Source organism: Tachypleus tridentatus, chromosome 3, assembly GCF_004210375.1.
Source record: "Tachypleus tridentatus isolate NWPU-2018 chromosome 3, ASM421037v1, whole genome shotgun sequence".
Classification (NCBI taxonomy): Eukaryota; Metazoa; Arthropoda; class Merostomata; order Xiphosura; family Limulidae; genus Tachypleus; species Tachypleus tridentatus.
Window position 1 is genome coordinate 73458909 of NC_134827.1, and position 25328 is coordinate 73484236.

Genomic DNA, 25328 nt, shown 5'->3' on the forward strand with positions numbered 1-25328 from the left:
GAGAAGTCTATAGAAATGGACGTCAATTTTAAACAGTGCATGATCTTCGTGAAATCATTTTCACCACTTGGAATAACATTCCAGTCAGCCTTCTGCCAACGCTTATATCAACCATGCCAAAGCGAATGCTTGAAGTTATTCGCAATGACGGCCGTGCAACTCATTACTGAGAACTCTTATTGGGCATTTCCTACCCTGTTTAGGACTTCTTTTTGGTATGGTCTTAAACTTTTGACCAGCTTATATCTAGGATAATTTCATAGTGTTCAGATTTTCCTTATTAAATGCTAAAAATTTTTTATTTTATTTTCCCTTTTCTTATTTTCATCTTTCGAAGCTCAACTCAAATAAGTAGTTGAGTCTGACAACGCAAACTGCATATTTTTTTTGTTCACATACCTTAAGATTTTGGCCAGCAGTGTACGTTTGTGTGTATGTTTACGTGTTTATGATGATGATGATTATTAAATTATTTACAGTCTAATTACTTTATTGCCCAGAATTCGCTATCTGTTAAAATATCTCCACTAGATGTCCTGAACGTTGTTCTGTATTGTTTATTTTATTGGTTGAATATCGAACTTAAATCTGAAAACGTTGTTTTTTTAAGTTTAATCATACTGTAAGTTATGGTTAACGTTTTATAAAAATGGAGACTGCAGGTGACAAAGAGCTTGTAAAACAAGGTGCTGAAGCTAAAATCTATAAAGGTTTTTTTCTCGGGAAACCGGCTATTTTTAAAGAGAGGTTTAGGAAAACGTACCGCCATCCAACATTAGATGAAAGCCTCACAAAAGAAAGGATGAAAGCAGAAGCACGTTCGCTTGTTAGATGTCGGATGCTAGGTAAGTAAATTTTACCCAGTTTTAGTAAGATACAGAATTAATGTTTGTTTTAAGAATAAATTATTTTTTTTATAACTGTTGTGTTTGGTTCTCCTTCTTACTTTGAAGTAAACTGGCGTAGGAACATGAAAAAAAAAAACATTCAAATTCACCAAACCCATTTTACTACTGGTAAAATAAATATCAGAACAGTTATAATTTTGAAAATATATATGTTGTTACAACCAAAGATATAGCATGTTCAGAACCTGGATTTCTTAGTCTTTTTTGGTATGTACTTAAAGGTAAAAAAAGTGAAGAAACTGAATGTGACTAAGAACATTATAAAAAGTATCTATGGGTTTTGTCATGTGGTAGTTCACTTGCTGCAGTTAAAATAATAGCTGCACTGTAAACAACAGTTTACTGGTTTTACAGTAAACAATAAACCAAACATAGAAATTGTTTAATAAACAGACATGGACAAATCACTTATTTGAAATATTGAAGAAAGTTAAATAGCAATAAATGGCCTCTACAGGTAAACCGTTGTGGACTTTTATGTAAAAAAATGAAATAAACATAACAGTACTGCTAGTGTGATTATATTTTCAGTTTTCATGATAACCACAAGTGAAAATTTTGTATGAGATATGGAGTGTGACAAAATTCATTAAATGAGCAACTAACCATTTTTAGAAGTTATTAACAGTGCTTTGATCATATTGAGATTTTTTCTTTCTTGTTTTTTATTATAACATGTATTACATAAACAACTTTTACTTTTTCAAAATTTCAATAAAAAATCATGTTGAAGTAGCCTGATTGCTCAGTCATGTAGTTGCTACATAATATTTGTCAACAGATTATAGAATAGATGAGTCATAAATCACATATGATATATTCTGTTAAATGTTTCAACCACGTAAATCCATAGTGCATATATTTTCACTTACTGAAAAAACACTGCTGTTTGTTCAATGTGTCCAGAAGTTTCAAGATCTGAGTCTATGAATACAGTGTAAAGTTTGTTACAAAATGTACACAACCATGCAACCATCATTTTAGTTAAATTTAATGATCAAATATCTGGAAAAAATATCAATAGTGGTTTCAGGTGATGTCATAAAACATTTGTTGTTATCTCCTGAGCAGTGCAATTTCATTTATGGGCTATTGCTTAGTTTTCTTTCTTATAATTTTGTGCTGTCCCATTTATGGTTAAAATTACCCTCATCTTTGATTGAATCATCACATACCACAGATTTCAGCTTGATTTTTTTGTTTTTCCAAATTAGTTGATTGGCATTGGACATTTGTTTTGTAAGTATGTCAGTTGTACTATTGGTAGAAGTTACAGGTATATTCCCCTTAATTATTTGGAAAAGATCTGTATTTCAAACTTCTGGGCATTAATTTTACTATTTTTGGCTTTTAACTTTGTTCAGCTTTCAGTCATTCATAAGAAATAGAAGCCACCAGAATCTAAATTGGTCTTAAGTAATATTTCTGTATAGTTATGGTTATTTTCTTTTTTATCCACTTAGTGTGGTGTTCAGGAAGATTATTAAGCTCTTTCTTTAAAACTTCTTTCTCTTTTAGTTTGAAACACAACACTAGCAATGCAGTGCTTCTCACATTCTGAGTGTATAAAGAGCTATGAAGAAGACTAGTTGGTATGAAAAATAGCACAGGAACCAGCTGTCAGTACTGTTCCTTATATGCATATGCCCTCTTACCCCAGTGACTCAGAAGTAAGAATTAAGGCTTATAACACTAAAAACCAAGTTTTGATGCCTGTGTGAGTATCAACAAAGATAGTCGATCATGTTGCTGGTGCACTTGATCTGCCTTGTTTTTTTTAGTTCTTCACTTATGTTTTTATGTTCACTGCCTGGGAGCTGATCATTCATCTGCTTGGTGATGAATCCTCTGATGGTCGTAAAATTTACCAGTAAGCATCATATTCAGCCAGCAACTCTTAATTTTACCAAATGGCAATAGACAGCTTCTTTCAGAAGCCTTAGAGATTTGAGCACTACAATTACACTGTTATCCAGCTGGTGATGTGGATTATTTGCCCAAGCCAACATTTATAGAAAAGGCTCTTTTCAGTGGCTGGTTAAAGGCAAGGGTGTAATAGATGTAATAGATATCTCATCCAGCATTCAGTTACAGATTTTCTAGTTATTTCTAATCCAAGGATGCTCACTCTATACTTGTTACATTTAATAGCACTATTAACTATTGAATGCAGTGGATTTCTAGGAAGTTGGATTTTTTCAAATAATTCCCAAATGAGGGAATAGTAATGAACTAATTTGGCATCTGTAAAGTATGCTGGATACTGCTTTTCAAGAAAAGAATGAAAGAGCTTGAAACTCAACTTCCGAGCAGAGCTATCAGATTCAGGCGGTCCTGCATACCTTGTTGTGAGATGGTGTGTTAAGTCTGGGTTGCATCCTGTACATGACTGTGAAATAATCTGCCACAAAGCTTTCATGAGTTCTTGTACCTGTCTTTCTTCTCTGTTTATAAATAAGTTGGATATTCTGCCATTGCTTGGCATTTCAGTTTTGTTTATTTTTGCAAAATACTATATTATATTTTCCCAATGCTCAGTGATTTCGCCATGGGAATCCTTCCTTCACCTTGTAGATCTTTAGTACTCGATCCTTAATCCCAATAATATTTTTCTTAGTGCCTCAGTTGGTAACAATTCAAGCTTGTCACACTATATGTTACATTCAACAGAATATTTGCATCTGTCTGTGAATCACCTGTTTTATTTAAATAACTGCATTTATTCCCTAACCACCAAAGTATTTCCTCATCTTAGCTAGGAATTTTCTATTTTCTTTTGTAATTTCAATTTTGGTAATATGCTGGCTAACTTAAGAATCATTTCTGTCAGGCAACTTAGTTGACTTTTTGTACCATATTTAAAGAGTGTTCCATCTCTTTCCCAAATATATTTTGGATTGGCATTGGCCCAACAAGGATTTAGCTTGTACATATCTCATATACTTGAGCAATAGTTTCATCTTTGAATTGCATAAATTATGGGTATAATAAGAACTTTTATATAGCCAATGTGTATGCTATTTTACATTTAGTTTTTGCTCACTATTCTCATTTCTTTCTTTTATACAATATGCTTCATGTATCAGTTTCATCTCTTATCTTATCAAGGTTAATTGTTGTTTTGTTTACTATTTCATAAATTCCATACTTCAAATTATTAATTATCTTTTTTTCTCAGATAAACGTCCTCCACCAGATCTTTGTAATAATTGACTGATTTCACTTTTATGAGGGTTCTTTCTGTTCATACCTTCTTCTTCACACTCTAGAGTTTAAATTCTCAACTTTTTAAGCAGCTGCCCCTCATTGGTAAGTTTGTAGGCTTGTGATCTGAAAAACACATAGCCCATTGTCGAGCTGTGTCCTTAATCAAACCAAATTTTGCATTTTCCTTATAACCTAATTTCAGTTTTCCAAGTACTTGGGAAATACTTTGCATCCCATTTCGAGTAGCTGTTACAAATGGAACCTATCATGGTTTAACAACTTTAACATAACTCATTTCTTTCTTTTATACAATATGCTTCATGCATCAATTTTATGTTCATCAGGTTAATTATTTCTTGTTGAAATGTTTCTGCTCGTTTCCATTTTCATTTCAATGTTGGTTTGTTCACCATCATGATGTATCTGATAGTGCTTTGTGGTTCTTGAGACTCCTGAAAAATATGATAAAACAAATGGCTCCTCTGTGAAGGTCTGCAGTCTTTTTTGTATCAAACATCATTGAATTAAATCTTTCATGACATGTCACAGGTCAAAATTTTATTGAACTACTGTTTTATGAAATTATGTAAATAAGTTTGGAATTAAATTGTAGATTATAACTCAAACTTTAGTATTATAGATAAATTAATTTAAAAATAAATAGTAAAAGAACATATCCAAATATATATTTTAATGAGTTGTGTGATATATTTAAAATTAGATGTTTGTGATGTCAAAATACTAAGTCTATAGTTTCATTCAAATCAACCAACCAACCAACCAAATTACTAATATTAACAAGCTAGAATATAAAATTAGAACCTCATATCTTTTTATTTTGCTGAGATATGGCTAATGTACTGAACCGCCTTCAGTGGCCTCATTCACCTCTTTCCTTATACACACTTGCTTCAGTATATGACATGAATAACCAATTAACAGCTTCAAATGTCCCCCAGAGAGGTTTTTCCTACCATATTAATCTGTGAAAATGCTACAACATTCTTTGATTCAAGATTTCAATGAAGTCGATTGTGTCTTTAGTCTGCTTGAAGTTTTATACTTTTCAAATCTAAATACATCTTAGTTACTAAGCGAAATAAATTATAATGGAATTCTGTGGTATCAATGTAGTTATTTATGATTTTTTGTTTATTCAACTGTAACTGTATAAAACCTAAAAAAGTTTTGTTTGGTATCCTCCATGTGTAAAATTTTAAAAGGTTTAGCAACCTATGTCCAGCAACAATTGAGTACAAAGTTCAAAATGAGAAGAGATAATTGTTTGCTTTACTTCCTGATTTATTGGTGTGAAAAAAAAAGAATAATAATTTTAATCATTTATTTCTGCTTAATAATAATCTATATACATATATAAAACACAGCCAAGACAGGGAAGAGGAAAGTTCAGTTTTGTATTACTGGATACATGATGTGAGTGCATATGCACTATGTCAATGTAAGTCTTGTAATGGTAGTCAGGCATGACTTGGAAGATCAATATAATAAAAAATAAATATATATGTAAATATATAGCATTATGAGACTTGAGCTACTTAGACTAAACATTTGTATTTTCATGTTATAATATGTAGTCATCATAGCACAAAAAAAACAATTTATATTTATTTCATAATTTGTTTATGATGGTTACAAGGTTGGTCTAGTGACAGACCGCACACAGAGCATAGAAAATAATACAAAATATAGTGTCTTACTGGAAATAAATGTTTGAAATGTACTTAGGTGGTTTTAGAGATTAAGCAAATAATGATTGAGATTTTTGAGACAAAGAATAGTTTTGCAATCATAATATGAAATCAATTTGCTCTCAGACTAATAATGAAACACTGTTTTCACAAACAAATCTTTAGTAAAAATATTTCATTAAAAAATGTGGTTTTTTGTGTACAAAATACTTGTAATCTTTACTAAAAGGCTGCTAAATTTTGTGAATATAGACATGCTGTATCAAATGCAATAGTAAAAATACTTAATGTGCACTGGCATGTAGACAAACATGTATGTGTAATATCAACCCCATTGCAAAAGGGTTAAAGTAAATTAAACTTCTGAAACACAGCAAACAAGTACTATAACATTGACCATTTGGTCATCATAAAATATAGCTGAGCAATCTTTACTGTATTTCCAGAAAAGAGTACACTGATATTTTTTCTTTTCGTATCAGGCCTTACTCTTAGTAACAAACAACATATTGTTAAAGTGGGACAGCTCTAAAAAAATAGTTACATAAATTTCCAACACTTCTTGAAAAATAATTTTAAATAACAGTAAAGAGTATCAAGCTTTCTTGCATCATTTTTTATTAATTATACTAAAAAAAACAGATATTTCCCATAATAAAGCACAAAAATAATAAGAAATTAAAAAACACTGGCCTTGTTTCAGTCACATGTAGGTCTGGTAGGCAAAAACAAATTTATACGGTCTAATTTGTGGTAAACATTCTCGCAGAATTTCATTCACAGAAGCATTTTGTATACCAAAATCAGCCCCTTGGTGTGGATTCCTGTACGTGATGAGGGGACCTCTCAGGAAAGGTTCTGTTCTTTCAGTTTACCTCCTCTACAATCTAAACATCCACCCACGTTTGCCATGCATGGCGACCCGTGAAGTGAAGGAGAAGATCCTAGTGGTTGAGGGGTTCAACGCTAACACACCACTTTGGCCTTGAATTTCCTGTAGACGGGCAGCCTTTGGGTGGCCCCATTGGGTCATTTGGCTGGTCCACTTGGGCTAGAGTCAACCAAGTACCAGTGTTGGACGTTCCCAACAGGTGTTGTGGACATTGTGTCAGATGCTGGTGTATGGGTGTTTGCTCACGAAACCTTGGTGCTGCTGCACTGTCCTTACTTAAAATTGTAGTGTGTCCCCTCATAGGGCTCCATGGTGGGTGGGGTCAGTGGGCACCAAAATTTCCTGTTTTCCTATGGATCCTCCAAATAAAAATTTAAATAAAATAGTTAGAAAACAGTTAATAGGTAAATGACCACGTCTTGAAGTTTCTGAGCAGCAATCTTCAACATCTGTACCACCTGTTGTACCTCATTTTCTTATCCTACATTCTCTTTCAGAGAAACCTTTAGGGCAAATGTTCCCCTTTTTTATTCAGAAGGGACTGGAGGGACTTGCTGGCTCTCCAAAGTCAGTAAAGAATGTTTGATCTGGAGACATATTGGTGGAAACATCTACATCTCAACACAGTAAACTCCTCTTGAATTCAAAGGCAATTGGTTGAGGTTACACCTCATGCTACTTTGAATTCATCATGAGGAGTTATTGTTGAGAGGGATTTGAGGAACATCTCTGAGTCAGAGATTCTCGCTGGTTTCTCCACTCAAGGAGTTTCTGCAGTGAGGCATATCTCCACTTGCAAAGATGGAGTTACATTGCTAACCAATATCCTCATTCTGACATTTACATCACCACGTGCACCTCCCACCATCAAGGCAGGTTATCTTAATTGCAGGGTACGGCTGTACATTCCAAACACTCTCCAATGTTTACATTGTCAGAGGTTCGGTCACTCAAAGACGTCATGTCATGGTTCCCTGACATGTACTCATTGTGATGGCAAGGACCATGATGCCTGTGAGTGTGAAAACCACATTGTGTCTATTGCAATGGCTCTCACCTGTCCTACTTTCGTTCTTGCCCTAAATGGTTGGAAGAAAAAGAGGTGCAGCATTTGAAAATAATTCATAACATTACTTATCCTGAGGCTCGAAAATTGCTGTCCATCACTTCATCTTGGGCATATGCTGCTGCACTTTGCTCCACAACTACAGTGGGAGTGCACACAGATCTCTCTGTGCCTCCAAGAGAATCGTTCTCAAAACAAATGAAAAGCCTTTTGACCTCCATGGTTATAAAAGTTGGTGAATCCACTTCTACACCCATCTCTGTCCCTTTCTTCATTCCAACAAACCCCAAGATCCACATCCTTTGGTTAGAGTTATAGGCATTTCCTCAGATACATCTTCTCCCACCCCAAGATGCAAAACAATCATTCATTCGCATCCTCAGTCACTGGAATCCCCTTCCACTACCAAAGACCTGCTCAATTGACCCAGGGGAGGATCCATGGAAGTTGATAGACCTCCTCCGACTAAGGAGAGTAAGGAAAAAAGACGTGGTAGTAAACAGTCATTAAAAATGGCCACCTTGATACAATGGAACTGTCAAGGTTTACGTTCTAATCTGGATGATATCAAAACACTGATTGCTTCCTACCATCCTGTATGTCTTTCCTTACAAGAAACATTTCTAAAACCTGCTGATACAGTCACCATTTCGCAATTTTCTCTGTACAGAAATGACAGGCTGTGTGATGGACGAGTACATGGAGGGGTGGCATTATTGGTTGATCAGCATGTGCCCACCCTGTCTTTAGCACTCAACACACCCTTGGAGGCCATAGCCATCCGTGTTTCCTTGGGTCATACCATCACTGTTTGTTCTCTCTACCTGTGCCCTGGAGAGACATATGATCAATCAGACCTTGATGTTGTCATTGAACAGTTGCCGTCTCCCTTTCTACTCCTGGGGGACTATAATGGATATCATCCCCTCTGGGGAAGTGCTGTTATTGATGGGAAGGGGCGCTGTGTAGAGTGTATGCTCTCTGATCACAATCTTTCTCTTTTCAGTACAGGTTCTTCCACTTATTTTCATGCACCTAGTCAGTCCTTTACCGCTATTGATCTCTCAGTTTGCTCCCCTTCATTATTCTCCCATTTTTCATGGAGGGTTGACAATTATCCACTAGGCAGTGATCATTTTCCAATACTTTTGAGAGAGACTGGCCGTGGTTGGTGCCACCCTACCCGCATGTCCCGGTGGAAGCTGGATCAGGTAGACTGGTCCACTTTTACTGCTCTCACAGAACTTGATCCTGCCATCAATAGACGAATGTGTGGCAGCGGTAACTGGCTGTATTATACAAGCAGCTGCTCAGTGTATTCCTAAAACCTCGACACGTTTTCCACGATATTCTCGTCCACAGTGGAATCCTGCTTGCCACTTAGCACAGAAGGCTCAAAAACGGGCCTGGGATACTTTTCGTAGATATCCCACACTTTCAAACCTCGTCGCTTTCCAACGGGCTCGTGCACATTCTAGGTGGGTAAGACGTCAAAGCCAGAAGGAATCTTGGATTAAGTTCACAACTAGCATATCTTCTACCACCAGTTCCAAGGTCATATGGGACAGGATTCGAAAGGTCAGTGGGCACTACAATTCTGTCCCCCTCTCGATCTTACTCTCTAATGGTCAGGAGGTGGCTGATGTCCGGAGCATTGCTGATATTCTAGGTGAAAGCTTTTGCTGGGTATCTAGCACTTCTGCTTGTTCCTCCACCTTCTTGGCCATCAAGACTCGAGCAGAGCGTTCACCTCTTTCCTTTTTAACTGACTGTCTCTTTAACTAAAATAGTCACTTTACACTGGTGGAACTGAAAATGGCCTTTCATCGGTCTGGCAGTACATCTGTTGGACCTGATGATGTACACTATGATATGCTGCACCATCTATCTCCTGCTTCTCTTGATGTCCTTCAAATTGTCTTTAATCAGATCTGGTAGGAGAATGTTTTTCCTGATGCCTGGCACCAGGCTATTATTTTACCTTTCTCTAAGTCAGGGAAAGATCCCAAGATTCCTTCAAACTATCGTCCAATTGCTTTGACGAGCTGTCTCTGTAAGACCTTAGAAAGGATGGTTAATGCTCATCTTGTTTGGTTCCTCGAATCAAACAACCTCCTCTTGCCCACCTAGTGTGGGTTCCGATGACAGCACTCCACCACAGACCACCTAATTCGACTTGAAACATCAATCATAGAAGCCTTTCTCAAACACCAATATCTTGTATCAATATTCTTTGACATTGAGAAGGCTTATGACACAACATGGAGGTGTGGCATTTTGCAAGACCACCATACATATGGGTTACATGGCCATTTACCCATGTTTATTATAAATTTTAATGGACAGGAGATTCCACGTTTGTGTGGGTTCGACACTTCTCCGTTCTTTTGTACAGGAACTTGGAGTCCCTCATGGCTGTGTTTTGAGTGTCACACTTTTCAGTATAAAGATTAATGATGTCACTGAACAACTCCCTATCACTGTTGCAAATGGGCTCTATGTCCACAATTTGCACATCTCATGTCAGTCATCGAACATGGGACATATTGAGCAGCAGCTACAAACTTCCATCAATCATGTACTGAAGTGGACCACAGAAAATGGCTTTTATTTATCTTTCTCTAAAACCATTTGCATGCACTTTGCTACCAACTGGGTATTCACTCTGATCCTGAACTCCGTATTGGTGAAGTTGCACTGCATGTGGTTCCTGAGACAAAGTTCTTGGGGGTTATCTTTGATCATAAGCTGACTTTTATACCATACATTAAGCAGCTACAGGTCAAATGTACAAGAGCACTGAACATTCTTCGTGTCCTCTCTACCACCACTTGGGGAGTAGATCGATGTTCTGTATTAAGATATATCGTGCTCTTATTTTATCAAAACACAACTTTGGATCACTGGTATATGGCTCTGCCAGACCCTCAGCTTTAAAGATGCTGGACTCCATTCATTATCAAGGACTTCGGCTCTGCACTGGGGTTTTCTGCACCATGCCAGTTCAGAGCTTATACGTAGTCTCATGAACCTTCTTTGTACCTGTGCCATTTGCAACTGTCTTTACCATATATGCTTCGAAACTTCGTTACTTATCAAAACATCCCACCTGGGGTTGTGTTTTCCTTCCTCGATGGGCTATACTTTTTCAGAACAGACGATCTGCCATTTCTCCTTTTGGCCTTCTTATCCAGGTATAGTTGGATGAATTGGGTCTGTCCTTGGATAACATTGCAGTATTCACTGGTCAGCCCATCCCACCATGGCTCATTGCAGTCCCCAAATGTGACCTTTCTTTAAGTCACATGAGAAAAGCAGATAGTCCCAATTGAAAGTACCGTCTTTTATTTACTGAACATCTTTTGACCAATCTTTCCATTCCTATTTGTACAGATGGTTCAAAATCAGGTGACTCTGTGGGCTCTTCCATGGTTTGTTGTGGTTCAGTGGTTGCATGCAGAATCCCCTCTACAGCTTCTGTGTTCACTACTGAAATGTATGCCATTTATCTTGCCCTGGATCACATAGAAGGTAAGCAGTACTCCAACTGCACTATTTATACTGACTTCCTTAGTTCTCTACTGGCCCTGGAATCGCCTCACGTTGGTTCACACCCTGTTCTCACCGCTATTCAAAACTAACTGGCCCATTTCTCTTTAACATCTAGTTTTATCCATTTTTGCTGGATACCAGGCCACGTTTGTCTTTGCGGGAATGAACTCGCAGACACGGCAGCTAAATCTATCTGCTTTGGCACTGTCATCACTGTGCCTATTCCATATATGGACTGTAGTCCTGTATTCACGGCTCAGCTCCGTGCCAGCTGGCAGTGGACTTGGAGTGAGCAATGCGAAAACAAGCTTTTCCAAATAAAACCCTATATTGGATTTTGGACTCTCAACGACAGCACCATTTTAAACATGTTCTGTCCAAGGTTTGTCCATTATGGTAGACAGTGTTATTGGTGATGGTGACACTGTTCCCTTAATAAAGTTTTTAGATTTTAATGGCCATTAATCTTTTTACTGTCATTTAAGTTTTTAATTTATACATTAAGCCTTTTTAATATGGTTCCCTTTTAAGAATCACAGTCTCTCTTGTTCAATTTGAAATTAGAAAATGGCCATAACATTAAATATCTCTAACACCAGGACTAGAAAGGCCAACTTCAGATGACTAATGCTGCTGTTTGAACTATCCGTTAGAACTACCTGTAAGTCATCGTATGGAAGTTATTATTTAAATTTTGCTACACGTCTTTTAAAACTTTTTTCTTTACTTTTTTAAAATGGCCATAATGACACAACTTGGAACCAGGACTGAAAAGGCCAGCTTCAGGTGACTGACGGTGGTTCTTGTACTTACCTGTTAGTCTTCCTGGCAGGTTATGATAATTACTATTATGCTACAGAAAGTCCTTTACAATTTTTCTTACTGTAGTTTCTCTCTTAACATTGTACAGTAGATGTCAACAATGGTTTTATGCTACTTATGTGTTTAAACTGTTTTATTTTACCTTCATTTTCTTTTATGAATTTTAGTACATTTACTTTACTTTTACCTTTTCCCGGATGTTTGGTGCAGATAGCCTAGCTGCTTTGTGCCATAAAACACTAAATCAACCAACCAGCCAACCAAAATTAGTGATGTCTGAAAACTTCAGCCCAAGTGCTCAATAAACAGTTCAAATTTACAGTGAAATATTGTACTTACACCAACAAAGTACTTTGAAGAAAGTACTCACTGTCAAAATTAAATGTTTCACAAAATTACTAAAAGTATTTTATTGATATTAAACTTGATTAAAGCAGAAAGGGATTTCTGCTTATCCCTGCTAAACCTTTAACTGGGTCACTCATTGGATAGTCATTGCTCTGTCTCTGTTGTGACATTGGTCTAGACTCTGAACCATGTTTATTCTTCCTTTTTTTCTTCCAGTAGAGCATGGGAGCCCTTACCACTTTCCAGTCACTGGGATGGTGGACCTTGGAGACTTCCTTCTCACTGAGTTTAGAAAATTATAATTCATAATCATGATTATCCACTTAGTGAGAAGAGGGCAAAACTTCTTCCATTTCCCCTGGATGCTTTTTATCAGGTGGACAGCAGTACAAAGAATAATAGGATAGTAGTCGGTGATGTCGAGAAACCCACTTGTTGAGAAATTTATATTCAAAAACGGCTCGTTTGGGTTGAGAAAATATTTTACATAGAAGAGCGAACAACGTTTCGACCTTCTTCGGTCATCATCAGAAGTCGTTTTTGCATATAAATAGGATAGTAGGTTGCATTAGGTTCAGCCTATGCAAAATCTTACTTGTAATACTGGCTTTAGGATGACACTGCCCTCTTCCTATGGATGTGTACAGCAGGGGCCTCTCTTTTCATTAATTCCAGTTGTAAGAGCTTCTTTACCTGCTCCTGTGGTTAAGTTTAGAGACATTGTCTTCCTCATAATGCAGGATACAGGAAATCTCTTCTCTGCAGTTACACTTGAGTGAGTTATGATTTCTGCTCATGACATCACTTACAGATATCCCATTCTTACAGCAACATCACAACTCCATAATGTTGGGTTTGGTTTGTTGTACTTTTAGCTCCTACAGTTGTTTTGAGGATTTGTCTAGTTTCAACAGAAAGTTAACTTCCTTATTATTATTCCAGATGCTTGACATATAACACACTATTTTCAGCTAAGGTCTATACTATGTAAAAACTACACTGACAAACACAACACCAACATTATTTACAAAATACAATGTGATAACTGCCACGACTTCTATGTTGGAGAAACGAGTAGAAAAATGGAAACCAGATTCAAAGAACACAGAAAGTCACCTTCACATGTTTTTGAACACTACAAATCAAATAAACACAACATAACCACAGAAAACACCCAAATATTAACTAAAGAAACAAACATAGACACAAAACTAAAGAAGCCTTACTTATACAACAACTCAAGTCTAAAATAAACCAATACAAAGGAATACCATTATACCTATATTAATTAATATAATCTAACATCTAAGCATGCCCTCTACATTCCTACACTCAATTACACAACCTCCTTCAAACATACGGTCAGCTATCAGTCAGTTACCTCTTTCTTTCTTTGTGAACCTGATAATGACCAAAGGAGGTCGAAACATTTTTCACTTATCTGCATTGTGCTTTCTCTACCCATATCAGCCATTTTACATATATAATTACCTACAGATAAGTTGCTGAGTCTGTATAATGTAGGCCACATGCTGTAAATACTATATCTATAGTACAGTATGTTCCGATATTTGTTTCCTAATTCTAATTAGGATGAATTATAAGCCTCATCTTTCCAGTTCAGGTTGTACACGTTATTTTTGATATTTTACTGTGTATTGCATCCCTTAGAAAGACTTGCATTTATGCACATCTTCCTAATGCTTAGAATGACTTATAAAATCTGTCTGATTGAGGTTCATTTCTTACTTCAAGGGTAAAAATCCTTTTCCTGAAGTAATGTGATATCCCACTTGTGTGCTTCATTCATCTTGGAACACAGTTATTCCTTCTGGGCAATTTCTTTTCATTTGGTTGCTGTATTGTGTTCTTAAACTGGCCCCTTCATTTTGCAGTGTGGGTGTCATGCTTTGTATGAAGAAGGTAAGAGCATATTCGAAGTTAACATTTTTCTTGCATTGAAAATGTATGTATGATAGATACTTGCCTCCCTTCACAAACTTTCCATCCTTCCTCCCCACAGCCAGTGTTTGTTTAAAACATGCCGATTTTGGAAAGTGAGGAATAACAGAGGGTTCTAGCTGTGCCAATATAGGTGTCACGATATTATTGATGTAGAGTAGTTTCATGCTGTATACGTGTTCAGAAATGGCACAAAACTGATACGCTGTAAAGATTAGTGAACTGATTTCAAAAATGTATATTATCAATGGATTGAGGGCAGTCAAAAATTGAGATAGTACTGTGTGAGAGAAGGTCTGTTGGAAATACATTTTCATTGTAATAATAATGTATTAACTATTGGTTTTCAATACACATTTGTATGTATATATATATGTTTAGCTCTTCTTTTATTTGTAAGATTTTTTTCTTTCTAAATTCTGGAAATGAGACCTTTCCAGCTTCCTTTATATGCAGCTGTTGTTGGTGTAGTGCTTATGATTTGAACTGCTACTCAATGTAGCTTTTGACTTGTTTTTCCCACCATGTTAACAAGCCGAACCATAGATGGTTTCCTCAGTAGTTTGTGTTTTTTTCTGTATTCAGTCATGGTACTTACAGGACTTTTGTAGCATATATATTTTTGGTGCTTGTGTTAAAACTTCAAATATAAAGCTCATTTGACAAACCTGAATATTTTCTTCATTGGTTTGAAAATACTTTATTTTCTCCTTTGCATTTCTTGTTCTCTTGTGTTTTATATTGAAATTGAGCATTCTTAAAAAAATTATTGAACATGAGTTGAAGACAGTTAATCATGATGCAGTAATGTAAGTAGAGATAGTAAAATATGTCAAAATTACAATTATATCATTTAATGTCCCAAAAATAATCAGTTAATTTAAGTTTCGTTTTACAATTATTACTGTTTTTGATTATTCCAGCAACTGACAAATTGAAGTTGTAGTGTCAACCCTGTTGTCACAAAAATGACCAATTAAAATTGCTGTTTCATATTATATCAACAACTCAGTAATCAAAATAACATCATTATATTTTGTCTGTTAAGCATAAAGTTGCATAATTGGCTCTCTAGGATTATGTTTATTTTGGTTCAAGTGTATGTCCAACTTTGAGCCACCATGGCACAGTGATTGTTTAGATAAATTAGGGAGGTTACATTACAATGTGAGGGTCTTGTAATACTTTTTTGTCTTGTGCAATGGTTTGTGGAATACTTTAGTTATGGTAAATTTAATGTAGTTAATTAATGGACCTGTTGATTAATCATTTAGAAAGTACTATTAATCACTAAGTTAATTTAAATTGAACAGTAATTAATAATATTATGTTATTAATTCCTGCCCATGTAATGATTTGTAAATGATTTAAAGGAGATTGTTAATAATTAAAGTTCAATTGCTTAATATGGTTTACACCGTAAGAACTGATGCTCACGAAATTGATGATGTAAATGGTTCCTTGATTGTCACTACGTATGTTGTATGCCAGCTGGCCTGATGATTCCTGGTATCATTGGCAATAAATATTGTAGATGTAGTTTGGTTGACATGTTATACATGCTCTTCTGTTTTTTCACTCAGAAGTTCTTAGAATATTGTTTAGGTACCATTTTTATTCTGTTAAAATGTTTAATTTAGAATATTTTGTGGGCTTTTATAATCTTTGGGTTAGATAATTTGGTATTACAATTTTTATAATGTTTAATATTCCTAAGTGTCATTCTTTCCATTTTATGGTGCTAATTCTTCCATGCCATAACATAATGCAAATTCCAACAGTGTAGTAATGCTTCACTGATTACTATTGAATGAGCCAGGATGAGAATACTTATTCTTCAGAACTCCCATGTACTCATGCTAATGACATATCATAGTAGGTCTTGTTGAATGAACATACTGATTGAATTTAAGGTCTGAAATAACTGTCACGGTATCACATGCAGTGTCTTAACTATATTGAAAGAAGCTAGCAAAGAACATATGAAATCAATTTAATAGCACTCCACAAATAAACTTTGATAAAAAGAATGTTTAACACTACATATTAAGTTTTGTTGTCATGCTACAGCCTGAAAAGCAAAGAGAATTGTTAGTAGAGCAAAGAGATTACATACAGCTTTGCATGTTGCTTATTCAGTTCTCTGACAAATTGTTGCAAAATTAAAATTCTCTCCAAACACTGTAAAGATCATGTGACCAAAACAGGTACGTTTGAAAGTAGGAAATGAAGAGACATAACACCTAAACTCAGTGACACTGATGTCAGATATCTTTGGCTATGCAGTCTTCAGGACAGGGGGAAGACTGCCACTGATCTCAAGCATTAGATAAACAACTATGTATCAAATGACAAAAAAGTGTCCAGATCTACAGTAGCATGAATACTGAACAAGAATGGAATATCTGGTTGTGTATCAGTTACAAAACCTTCACGTTGATCTCCAAATCTTGTCAACAGACAGAAATTTGCTAACAAGTATGAAAATTGGACTGTCGATGATTGGGAAAGGGTGTTATGAACAGATGGGTCCAAATTTGAAACACTTTATTCAAAACCCAGGTTGTACATTCAGCAGAAGAAAGGTGAAAGATACCTCTGTGCATAGCATCTACAACGAAGCATGGGTGTTGTGTGATGGTTTGGGGATGTTTTTCTGCTGAGGCAATAGGAGAAACTTGCTAAATAGATGAAATAATGGACCAGTGCAAGCACTATCAGATGGTAATCCATTATGGTATACCTAGTAGTTTGCCTATTATTGGTAAAGGATTCTACAACCCAGAAGATAATATGAAGATTAATAGAGTTTTGATGTTTCCATTGTTCTTTAAAAGTAGCCTGAAATTTAATTTTTTACTTTGCCCTAATACATTTGCACAGTGCTGTATCTTTTTTGGGGAGGGTTATGAGAAATGTATTCAAATTTTGCAAGTATGACAATGTGACAATTGTTTTGCACTGCTTGACATGAGGAGTTTTCTGAAATGTCTAATACTATGATAAGTTTATTTTTCTGCTTGATTTCCTAGCTCATATGTTGCAGGCAGTGATTTACCAAACTTACAAATGGCTATTGGTAATATGTAGAGAATGTAAGTATACTTTACAATATGATGTATAATATCTTCTTAAATTTAGCTTTTTCCTTTCACTGCTGTCCTCTATGTGTAAACTTTTTTTTTCATCACTGGCTTTAAGACATGATATTGCTGTTTTGTTGTATGTAAGTGAGCATGTGAAAATATTCCACACCTGGTTATCTGTATACTTATTGTTCTATCACCACTTCTCAAATTGACACTTGTGTGTTAAGACATGTCTTTGTTTTGCTTTAGTGAGTTTTCTCAACATCAGTTTTTTGGTGAGCATGCACAAAATTAACTTTTTATTAGATTTCTGCCTTTGTGCACTTTGTAACTGTTATTTTCACAACATGAATTACACAGAGATAGTAATTTTCAGGCTATTTATTGTTGAACAACAGGACATAATTCATTCGAGACAGGCTACCAAGATGGCACTGGGTGCTTTTTGTTTGTCATGGTCCTGTAGATGGTGGAGTCATGCATGTAGCTTTGGACTTTCTCAGGCTTTGAAATGGACTTTTCCTATAATTCTTGTCTATGAGGTGAGGATTTTCAGTAGTCATTTCTCACCATCTAAACTTACAAACAGTTATTCCTGTGCTCTTGTCACAATTCTCCACACCTTGTAATGTCTCTAAGTTTTCTTTTTCTACCTTTTTTCCTCAAAATGGCTCTCATGAGTTATCCTTGTGGTGCTTATTATTTTTGGAAGGCTGAGTTTAGACAAAACCCACTTACTGACTAACATGAGTATAAGAGGCAGGAAATCCTTGCCCATTCTCCATACCTAGTAGTTTAAAACCAAGTACTGGTTTTATTTTTCAAAATAAGGTTTTTGTGGTCATTTGTTCCACTATATTACTGTGTTAGACTGCACTAGACCCCTAAGTGCACTTTCTGTTTGTAAGTAGAATATGGGAGTTCTTGTTACTTACCATTTCTTAGCAGCTGGGGTGATGGACCATGATGGCTTCCTCTTGAGTGAGACCACTATGACTCAGTGGAGAACAGGGTGATGGTGTTCTATTCTTGTATAAGATTCACCCCTCTAGCTGGTTTTTCCCATCCTACTACTATCCAGATGTTGGGTTCTTAGGTGGTATTGAATTGGTGCAGGACAAGCCAACATAAGTCCTCACTCAGTTGCACTTCAGATGTTGAACTCTTATTCTTCCTCACTTGGTTTGAGGTGAAGATGGTAGGGATTATTCTGCTATTGCAGCTCAAAAGCCAAATTCTTCTTGAAGCTACCTGGTTTTGGATTGGTGTTGACCTATCGTATATTGCCTGACATTCCCCAATCACACTACACATATAGCACGTCCAGAAGCCTGGCAACTTCAGGTGTACTTCTTGCTTTAGTCTTCCTGGCAGTTCCTAATTTTACATATTTTACTTTTTACATTAATTGCCATATACCTATACTATACCACATTTTGTCTAGCACAGATAGTTTTGTAGCTTTGTGCCAATAAACATTGAATACCTACCTACCTCCTGGGTAGGGATGCACTTTTAACTCGTGTTATGTGTGTGACCTTTTATTTTATTTTTGAGGTTTTCCTGACTTATTGGAGTCCAGGGTGGAGGCTGCTCATCAAGATTCTTCACTTCCTCCTTGATCTCTCATCTTTTGCAGCTTTTAGCTTCTTCCATTTCTGTGTCTTGCCATTCTCCTTTTTTTCTCTCCTTGACCTTTAATGCCCTTCTGTGTTTTGACAGCTAGTTGTCAAATTGCTTCTTGCCAAAACTCTCACTGCCAACTGTGCTGGTAAGTACAACATCACTTCTGACATGGTTGGAGCATTTTTTGCCATGTTTTGTTACACACGAATCCTGTGAATTCTTGGGTGATTCAGGTGTTATTTGAAGGAATATGTCTTCATATTCTCATGCATTCTCTGTTATTCCACAATTCCATTTCCTTTATTTCTTCTTGGGATACACTTTCCTGCCAACATCTAGCCCATGCAGTTTGAGTTCTTTACAAGGACATTATCAAACTAGTTTTACATTCTTCTCTAAGTTTCTGTTCCCAGTTGTTACAAGATCCCAAGAATATAGGGGACATATCATCATGGAGTCTTTTCTCACTCTTTGGTGAGGATTTTTCTTGGGTCATTGAATGAAGAATGTAGAGGTTTTAGATGATTACCTTCATATCCATGTTTCTCTGATATTCAAGTATTATCTTTGTTTTCTTCCACGAATGTTTAGTATATTGATTTGACCATTGCATTTTGACCTCTCCCACTTGGTCTGGCTTCCTCACCCCATATATTCTATCAGGTGCTTTGAGCCTTTACCAGTTTTCTTCGTTATCATGGTCTGCAGTTTCATAATTACATGAATGGCAAGCTGCTTTTAGTTTCATCCCAACAAATATCTCACATACACATACATACATTTAATCCTTCAAGAGACAGTTTCTGTGGGCTGGATAATCATGTTGGAGAAGTCTTTTCTTATCCTGACCATTTGGGAGTGATTTTCAACTTCTATCTCAGTTAGGCCTAGCCTTTTTCTCTGGTTGAGATTAATTTAGCTATTAGTGTTTATACACAGTTCTCTCCTCATTTCAGTGCATGTGAGGTTCTATCTTTTTAGGAGATTTGATCTTTCATGGAAGCCTTCATCTCCTTGGGTCATGCTCACGTGTTTGTATTCAATGAGTGTTACAAGATTAATGGAATCTTGCTTGGGATGTTCTAGACTTTGTTATTCTTCTCATTTTCTTACTGAAAGTCCATTTAGCCTGATTTCTTGCCATGAACACCACCATGGCTGGCATTCCTCTTCTGCTATCCCATCCCAAGTTGCATCTTCTTACAGATGGTTCAATGATAGGTTGCAGGTATTTATGGATTTCCAAGAGATCAAAGGTCATTGATCAATTTTTGGAAGCCATCATGCTTTGGATCATTTCTTCTCTTTACCTTTGGGGTACATTGTACACTATCCATGCAGACAATTTGATCATTATTTCTAACATCAATTCAAAAGGGGCACCATTCATGTTTGCTTTGTTTTTAACATTGGAATTCCTCTTCTGGGTCCTTTCATATCACATACACATACTGGCATGTTATGTCCTGGATGCTTTGAGTCTTATTGCAGATTGTTTGTCTTGTCCTAACAAGAATTTCAAAACAAAGGGGTCCCTTGATCCCCAGGTGTTTTTAATGGTTGTATGCCTAGTAAGGTGCTCCACTTCTGCCACTTATCTCAATTCTAAACTACTCTCTTTTAGTCCCTAATTCCACATTCTTTGTTTTTGACAATATATAATTTCAGTCAGGATTGGTGCAACATTTACCTTTATGCCCATCTGCCCTCTACCCTGCACTTCATCCATTATCCAAACCACTCTTTGTTGAGTCTTTCTCATTCCCTCTTTATGGCCTGCTCAGCTGTGGTTTTCAGTTCTTACCCTCCTTCAGGCATCCCTTCCATTACTAGTCACACTTTTCCAGTCCTTTATCTGGTAACTTCAGTTGTCTATATGTCATCCTGCCATCACCATTCTTCAGCTTCATGCATCAATTTGTCCAGTCTTTTCACATGTCTAACATCCTTTTTGTACAATTTGGTGCATCACTCACCCTTAATGGTTTATCAGAGAAAACAGCCATTAATTTCTGCACCATGGTAACTTTCTTTCCCAGTGTATTGTTCCTCATATTTCCAAATTTTTTTACCTGGCTGTTCAACAGTGGTTTATCTGTGTCTACCATTGCTGGTTATGGAGCAACCTTATCAGTACCTTTCATATTCATAGAGTTTTTGTTCTTCTCCTGCCCTTTTCTCTTTGTTTCACTGTTTTCTTCTCCTTCATCTACTTTGCCTTACACTTTTCTTCATTAAGACCTCATTGTAGTTCTCCATGCCCTTACCCTACCTCCTTTTGAACCCTTGGCTACATGTTCTTTATACCACTTGACCTTGATAACTTACTTTTTTGCCCTGTTTTATGTGTGCTTGTCAATGGCTGTTTATCTTCATCCTTCACCCTTCTGTATCCAGATTATAGTTTTCCCAAAATATGAGTAGCTTGTGTGAGTGATGTCACTCTCACTCTTGTTTATCTCCATTACATTTCCGATATTTATTCTCACTTCAGTCTGCATTGTTTTCTCTGCCTGTTTATGCTTTCTAAAGTTATGTTGTCCACACAGCTTTATTAACCTATTTAACCCTTCTTTTACCAGGAACATTTCTCCAGCGGCTGTTATAGGTTGGATTCACCAACTAATCTTCCTTGTCTCCTGGTTTCTATCATATTTTTCAAGTATGTCTGTATCATTTTTATATTCTCCCCCTCTCCCTGGCTGCTCACTTCCATGGAAGACCTGCAATGGTGGTTGGAAAAGACTCGCATAAGGGGCATGGGTATATCAACATTATGCTTCAGAGTATTGATCTGTGGCAGAGAGGTCTTACCATATCATTTTCATGGAGTTTCCTAATGTATAATGAGCTTTGGCTCATTTTATCCATCTGGTAATGATCTATTCTGACAATTCTACACTGAATGCTTATCTCAGTCACTAGGATGGCATTTTTAATCACTGTATTTGTTGACTGGATCTCATTTGGGCCCACATACAAGATATTCATATCATTGCAGTCATGTTCCAGGTGCTTTCACTTTTGTTGCAGATTGGCTTTCCTATCCAGACCAAACATATCTGACAAAATGGTCTCTTGATCTTCTTGTTTTTCAATGACTTTGCCTTCAGTGGGGTACTCCTCACATAGATGCTTTTGCAATGCCATCAACCACAAATTACCTCTGTTTTTTTTTGTCTCCAGTACTCATGTTTTTGCTCTGACTGTTGATACTTTCCACTAGGATTGGATCAACAATGGTGCAGTATCCCTCATCAGAAATTAAAATCTATGTCATTTTAGAGTGCATCCTTTAGATACTTTCAAAGTATGCTTCTTTCTTTCCCTTTGACTAATCCCTTCACCTATTCATTGTGGGATTCTAGCTATTTATGTGAGAGATAGTAATGTACTACATTGGAAGTTACATTTTTGTTACACTAAAAATATATTTCTGACAAGCACTTACCTCCTCTCACACTTCCTCACCATGAAAACTGATGTTTTTATTTTTTTGCAAAAATCAAAAGTTATAGTTTGGTATAATTAAAAAGAAGAGAGTCACATACATAATGGGAGTATGTTTTGCTCTTATTGGTGGAGGGTTGTTGCACAATGATTTGCATAACAGACACATTGGAATTAACCAGTTCTAATGGGGGGAGGGTTAAGGGTTGTAACATGCATAAAAATTAGTTTGCATATAGAGAGAAGCAGTGGACAAGAATAGCTATTTATGTGAGAGGAGGAAGGTATTTATCAGAAAAATTATGACTTTAGTTAATGTAGCTCACTTTGAAAAAAGTGCTATTTCATGAAATTTGAAGTCAAGCTCAAGTAAAATAGCTTTCATATACAATGTAGTGAGATAATTCAAAAATACATTAAAACACACACACAAAACTATTTAAGAAATCAACAGGTAGCAAATTAAAGCTGGACAAGATGTGTATATTGTATATGTGACAGTGCCATTTGTCTGTTTCATGTTTTGTCTTGTTATGTAATTACATGATGTTATATGTTTTTATAATTCTCTTATCCATTGATTTTAAGTGAACAGTGACCTATATGCCATAACATAAATTTATGTACTTTTAAATATCATCTAACATTAGGTACTTAATATATCTTTCGGAAGTGAATTGTTTGTATGTTTGAAACTACTTTGTACATTGTGGATCAGTCTGAGTCCATTATTGTGCACTATTACTAAACCATTAATCAGAAACATGAATCTAAATTATAAATAGATAATAAGATATATATATAAACATTCTACAGGTATTTTTATTGTATCTCACTTCTAAATATTTGTTCCACATAATGTCAGAAAACTTTATTTGAATAGTTTTTATTATACCTTCCAAGTATTATATCTCATTCTATGAAACATGTTTCTTAGTTTAATGGATTCTATTATATTTCACCTTCCAGATATGAAAACTCCATTTTTTAAAGATAGGATATTTTTTATCTAAATAGTTTACATATCTCCTTTCACATGTCCATTGCTCATATTGTGAGAAATTTCTCACCATTTAATATTCATAGTTGCTCTTCTTCCAGTATTCATTACCCATATTGTGAGACATTTTTTATTGAGATACTTTTTTATTACACTTCTTGCAGGTATTCATACTCCAGCAGTTTACAGTATTGACTTCAGTACTCGTGTAATCATCATGGAAGATGTTTCAGAAGATACTCGTACAATGAGAATGCACATAGACAGTGTACAAAAATCTAATAAGAATGATGTACTAAAAGAATTAAAACAACTGATGGAAAGAGTAGGTCAGATAATTGCAATTCTACACAAAAACAATATTGTTCATGGAGATTTAACTACATCAAATATGCTTGTAAAACTTGGTAAAGACTGTTCAACACAAGATGTCATCATCATTGATTTTGGTCTCAGTTATGTGGATGGAAGTGCTGAAGATAAAGGCGTGGATCTCTATGTACTAGAACGAGCTTTTCTTAGTACTCATCCTAACACAGAAGAACTTTTTAAAACTCTTTTACAAAGTTATAGCAGAAACTGCGGGAAAGGATCATCTGAAGTGTTAAATAAACTGGAAGAAGTGAGAATGAGGGGAAGAAAAAGAACAATGGTTGGATAAAAAATATCTCATTGTTTTGAGTTTATATTCATTCATGTTTGGTGTCTGTGAAAATAATACAAGTGTAGATGATTGAGTGTAAACATTTATGTCTTTCTTAAAAGTAATAAAAAACATCAAAGTTTGTTATTCATGATAAATGTAAATTTTTGAGTTTTGTAACAGTTTCTTACAGTTATGTTTTAGAAAACTGATTAAGTAGTTATCTGTAAGTTATGCACACTTACTTTCCATATAATAGTAATGGATAATAACAATATGTATTGTGAAAATGAAAACCAGTACATATATTGTTCATTAGTGTTCTGTAGCTTTTGCTTTTTTCTTTTTTTTTAACTAGTTGGCACACATTTTAGGAAGCTATAGGGCTAATGTTTTAACATCAAGAATGTGTTTTACTGATAAATTTCAGAACTTCTTTCTTTGTTGTTAGAAATACTGTGTATACCACATATGTACTCTTATCCTATGAATTTGAGAAAAATTTCCCATCTCCATCAATTTTTGACTCATCTCTGTTTGGTGTTTTTTTTAGAAATACATCTTACAATTCATTTCACTTCATGGATGTTTCTAAACTTTATAAATGGTTGATATATGTACTAGCTCTTATCTATGAAAAGGCCTTGGCTTAAAAGCAAAGTTCCTGATAATATGTATCACCTGCTGTGCTCAATTTAAGAAAATTAAATGCCCTGCATTTTGTAATTCTTTTATAGGATTACAAGTAACATAATAGAATATGGTAAACCCTTATGCTTGTTTACCTAAACAGAATCTGAGAAAATCTTTGTTTCTTGTTAATATTTAAGTTCAATAAAAACTCCCTTTTCAACAATATTTTCAAAGTTTTAATTTAGTTGTCTACTAGAGAAAGCTGATAAAATGGGAGAAATCTAGATTTAGAAAGTGCTTAGAAATAATCCTAGAATACATAGAATGTTAATGAATATTAATGGTTGAAAGACTTTGTTAAATATCTAAAAGCAAAGCTACATTAAAATATGAGAATCAGTCAGATACTGAGTTAGTTTTT

The 25328-nt window shown here is 35.5% G+C and overlaps 1 protein-coding gene across 2 annotated transcripts; it reads left to right on the plus strand.

Annotated features, from left to right (window-relative positions):
* The first annotated feature begins 431 nt into the window (after positions 1-431).
* On the plus strand, positions 432-24432 carry LOC143247174 (EKC/KEOPS complex subunit Tp53rkb-like). Of its 2 annotated transcripts, XM_076494809.1 has the most exons (3): positions 432-845; positions 17499-17561; positions 23796-24432. In XM_076494809.1, the coding sequence occupies exons 1-3, from the start codon at positions 650-652 to the stop codon at positions 24290-24292; spliced, it is 756 nt and encodes a 251-aa protein (XP_076350924.1). In that variant the 5' UTR covers positions 432-649; the 3' UTR covers positions 24293-24432. The 2 variants fall into 2 exon arrangements, with proteins under 2 accessions (XP_076350924.1, XP_076350926.1); XM_076494811.1 differs by lacking the exon at positions 17499-17561 and having other exon boundaries at positions 479-845.
* Positions 24433-25328: the final 896 nt, after the last annotated feature.

Bases quoted from the DNA above. Each gene is read 5' to 3' on its own strand.
- LOC143247174 (XM_076494809.1), top strand. From the start codon at position 650: ATGGAGACTGCAGGTGACAAAGAGCTTGTAAAACAAGGTGCTGAAGCT. The intron at 846-17,498 runs GTAAGTAAATTT...TTGATTTCCTAG, and splicing joins TGTTAGATGTCGGATGCTAG to CTCATATGTTGCAGGCAGTG. The intron at 17,562-23,795 runs GTAAGTATACTT...CACTTCTTGCAG, and splicing joins ATTGGTAATATGTAGAGAAT to GTATTCATACTCCAGCAGTT.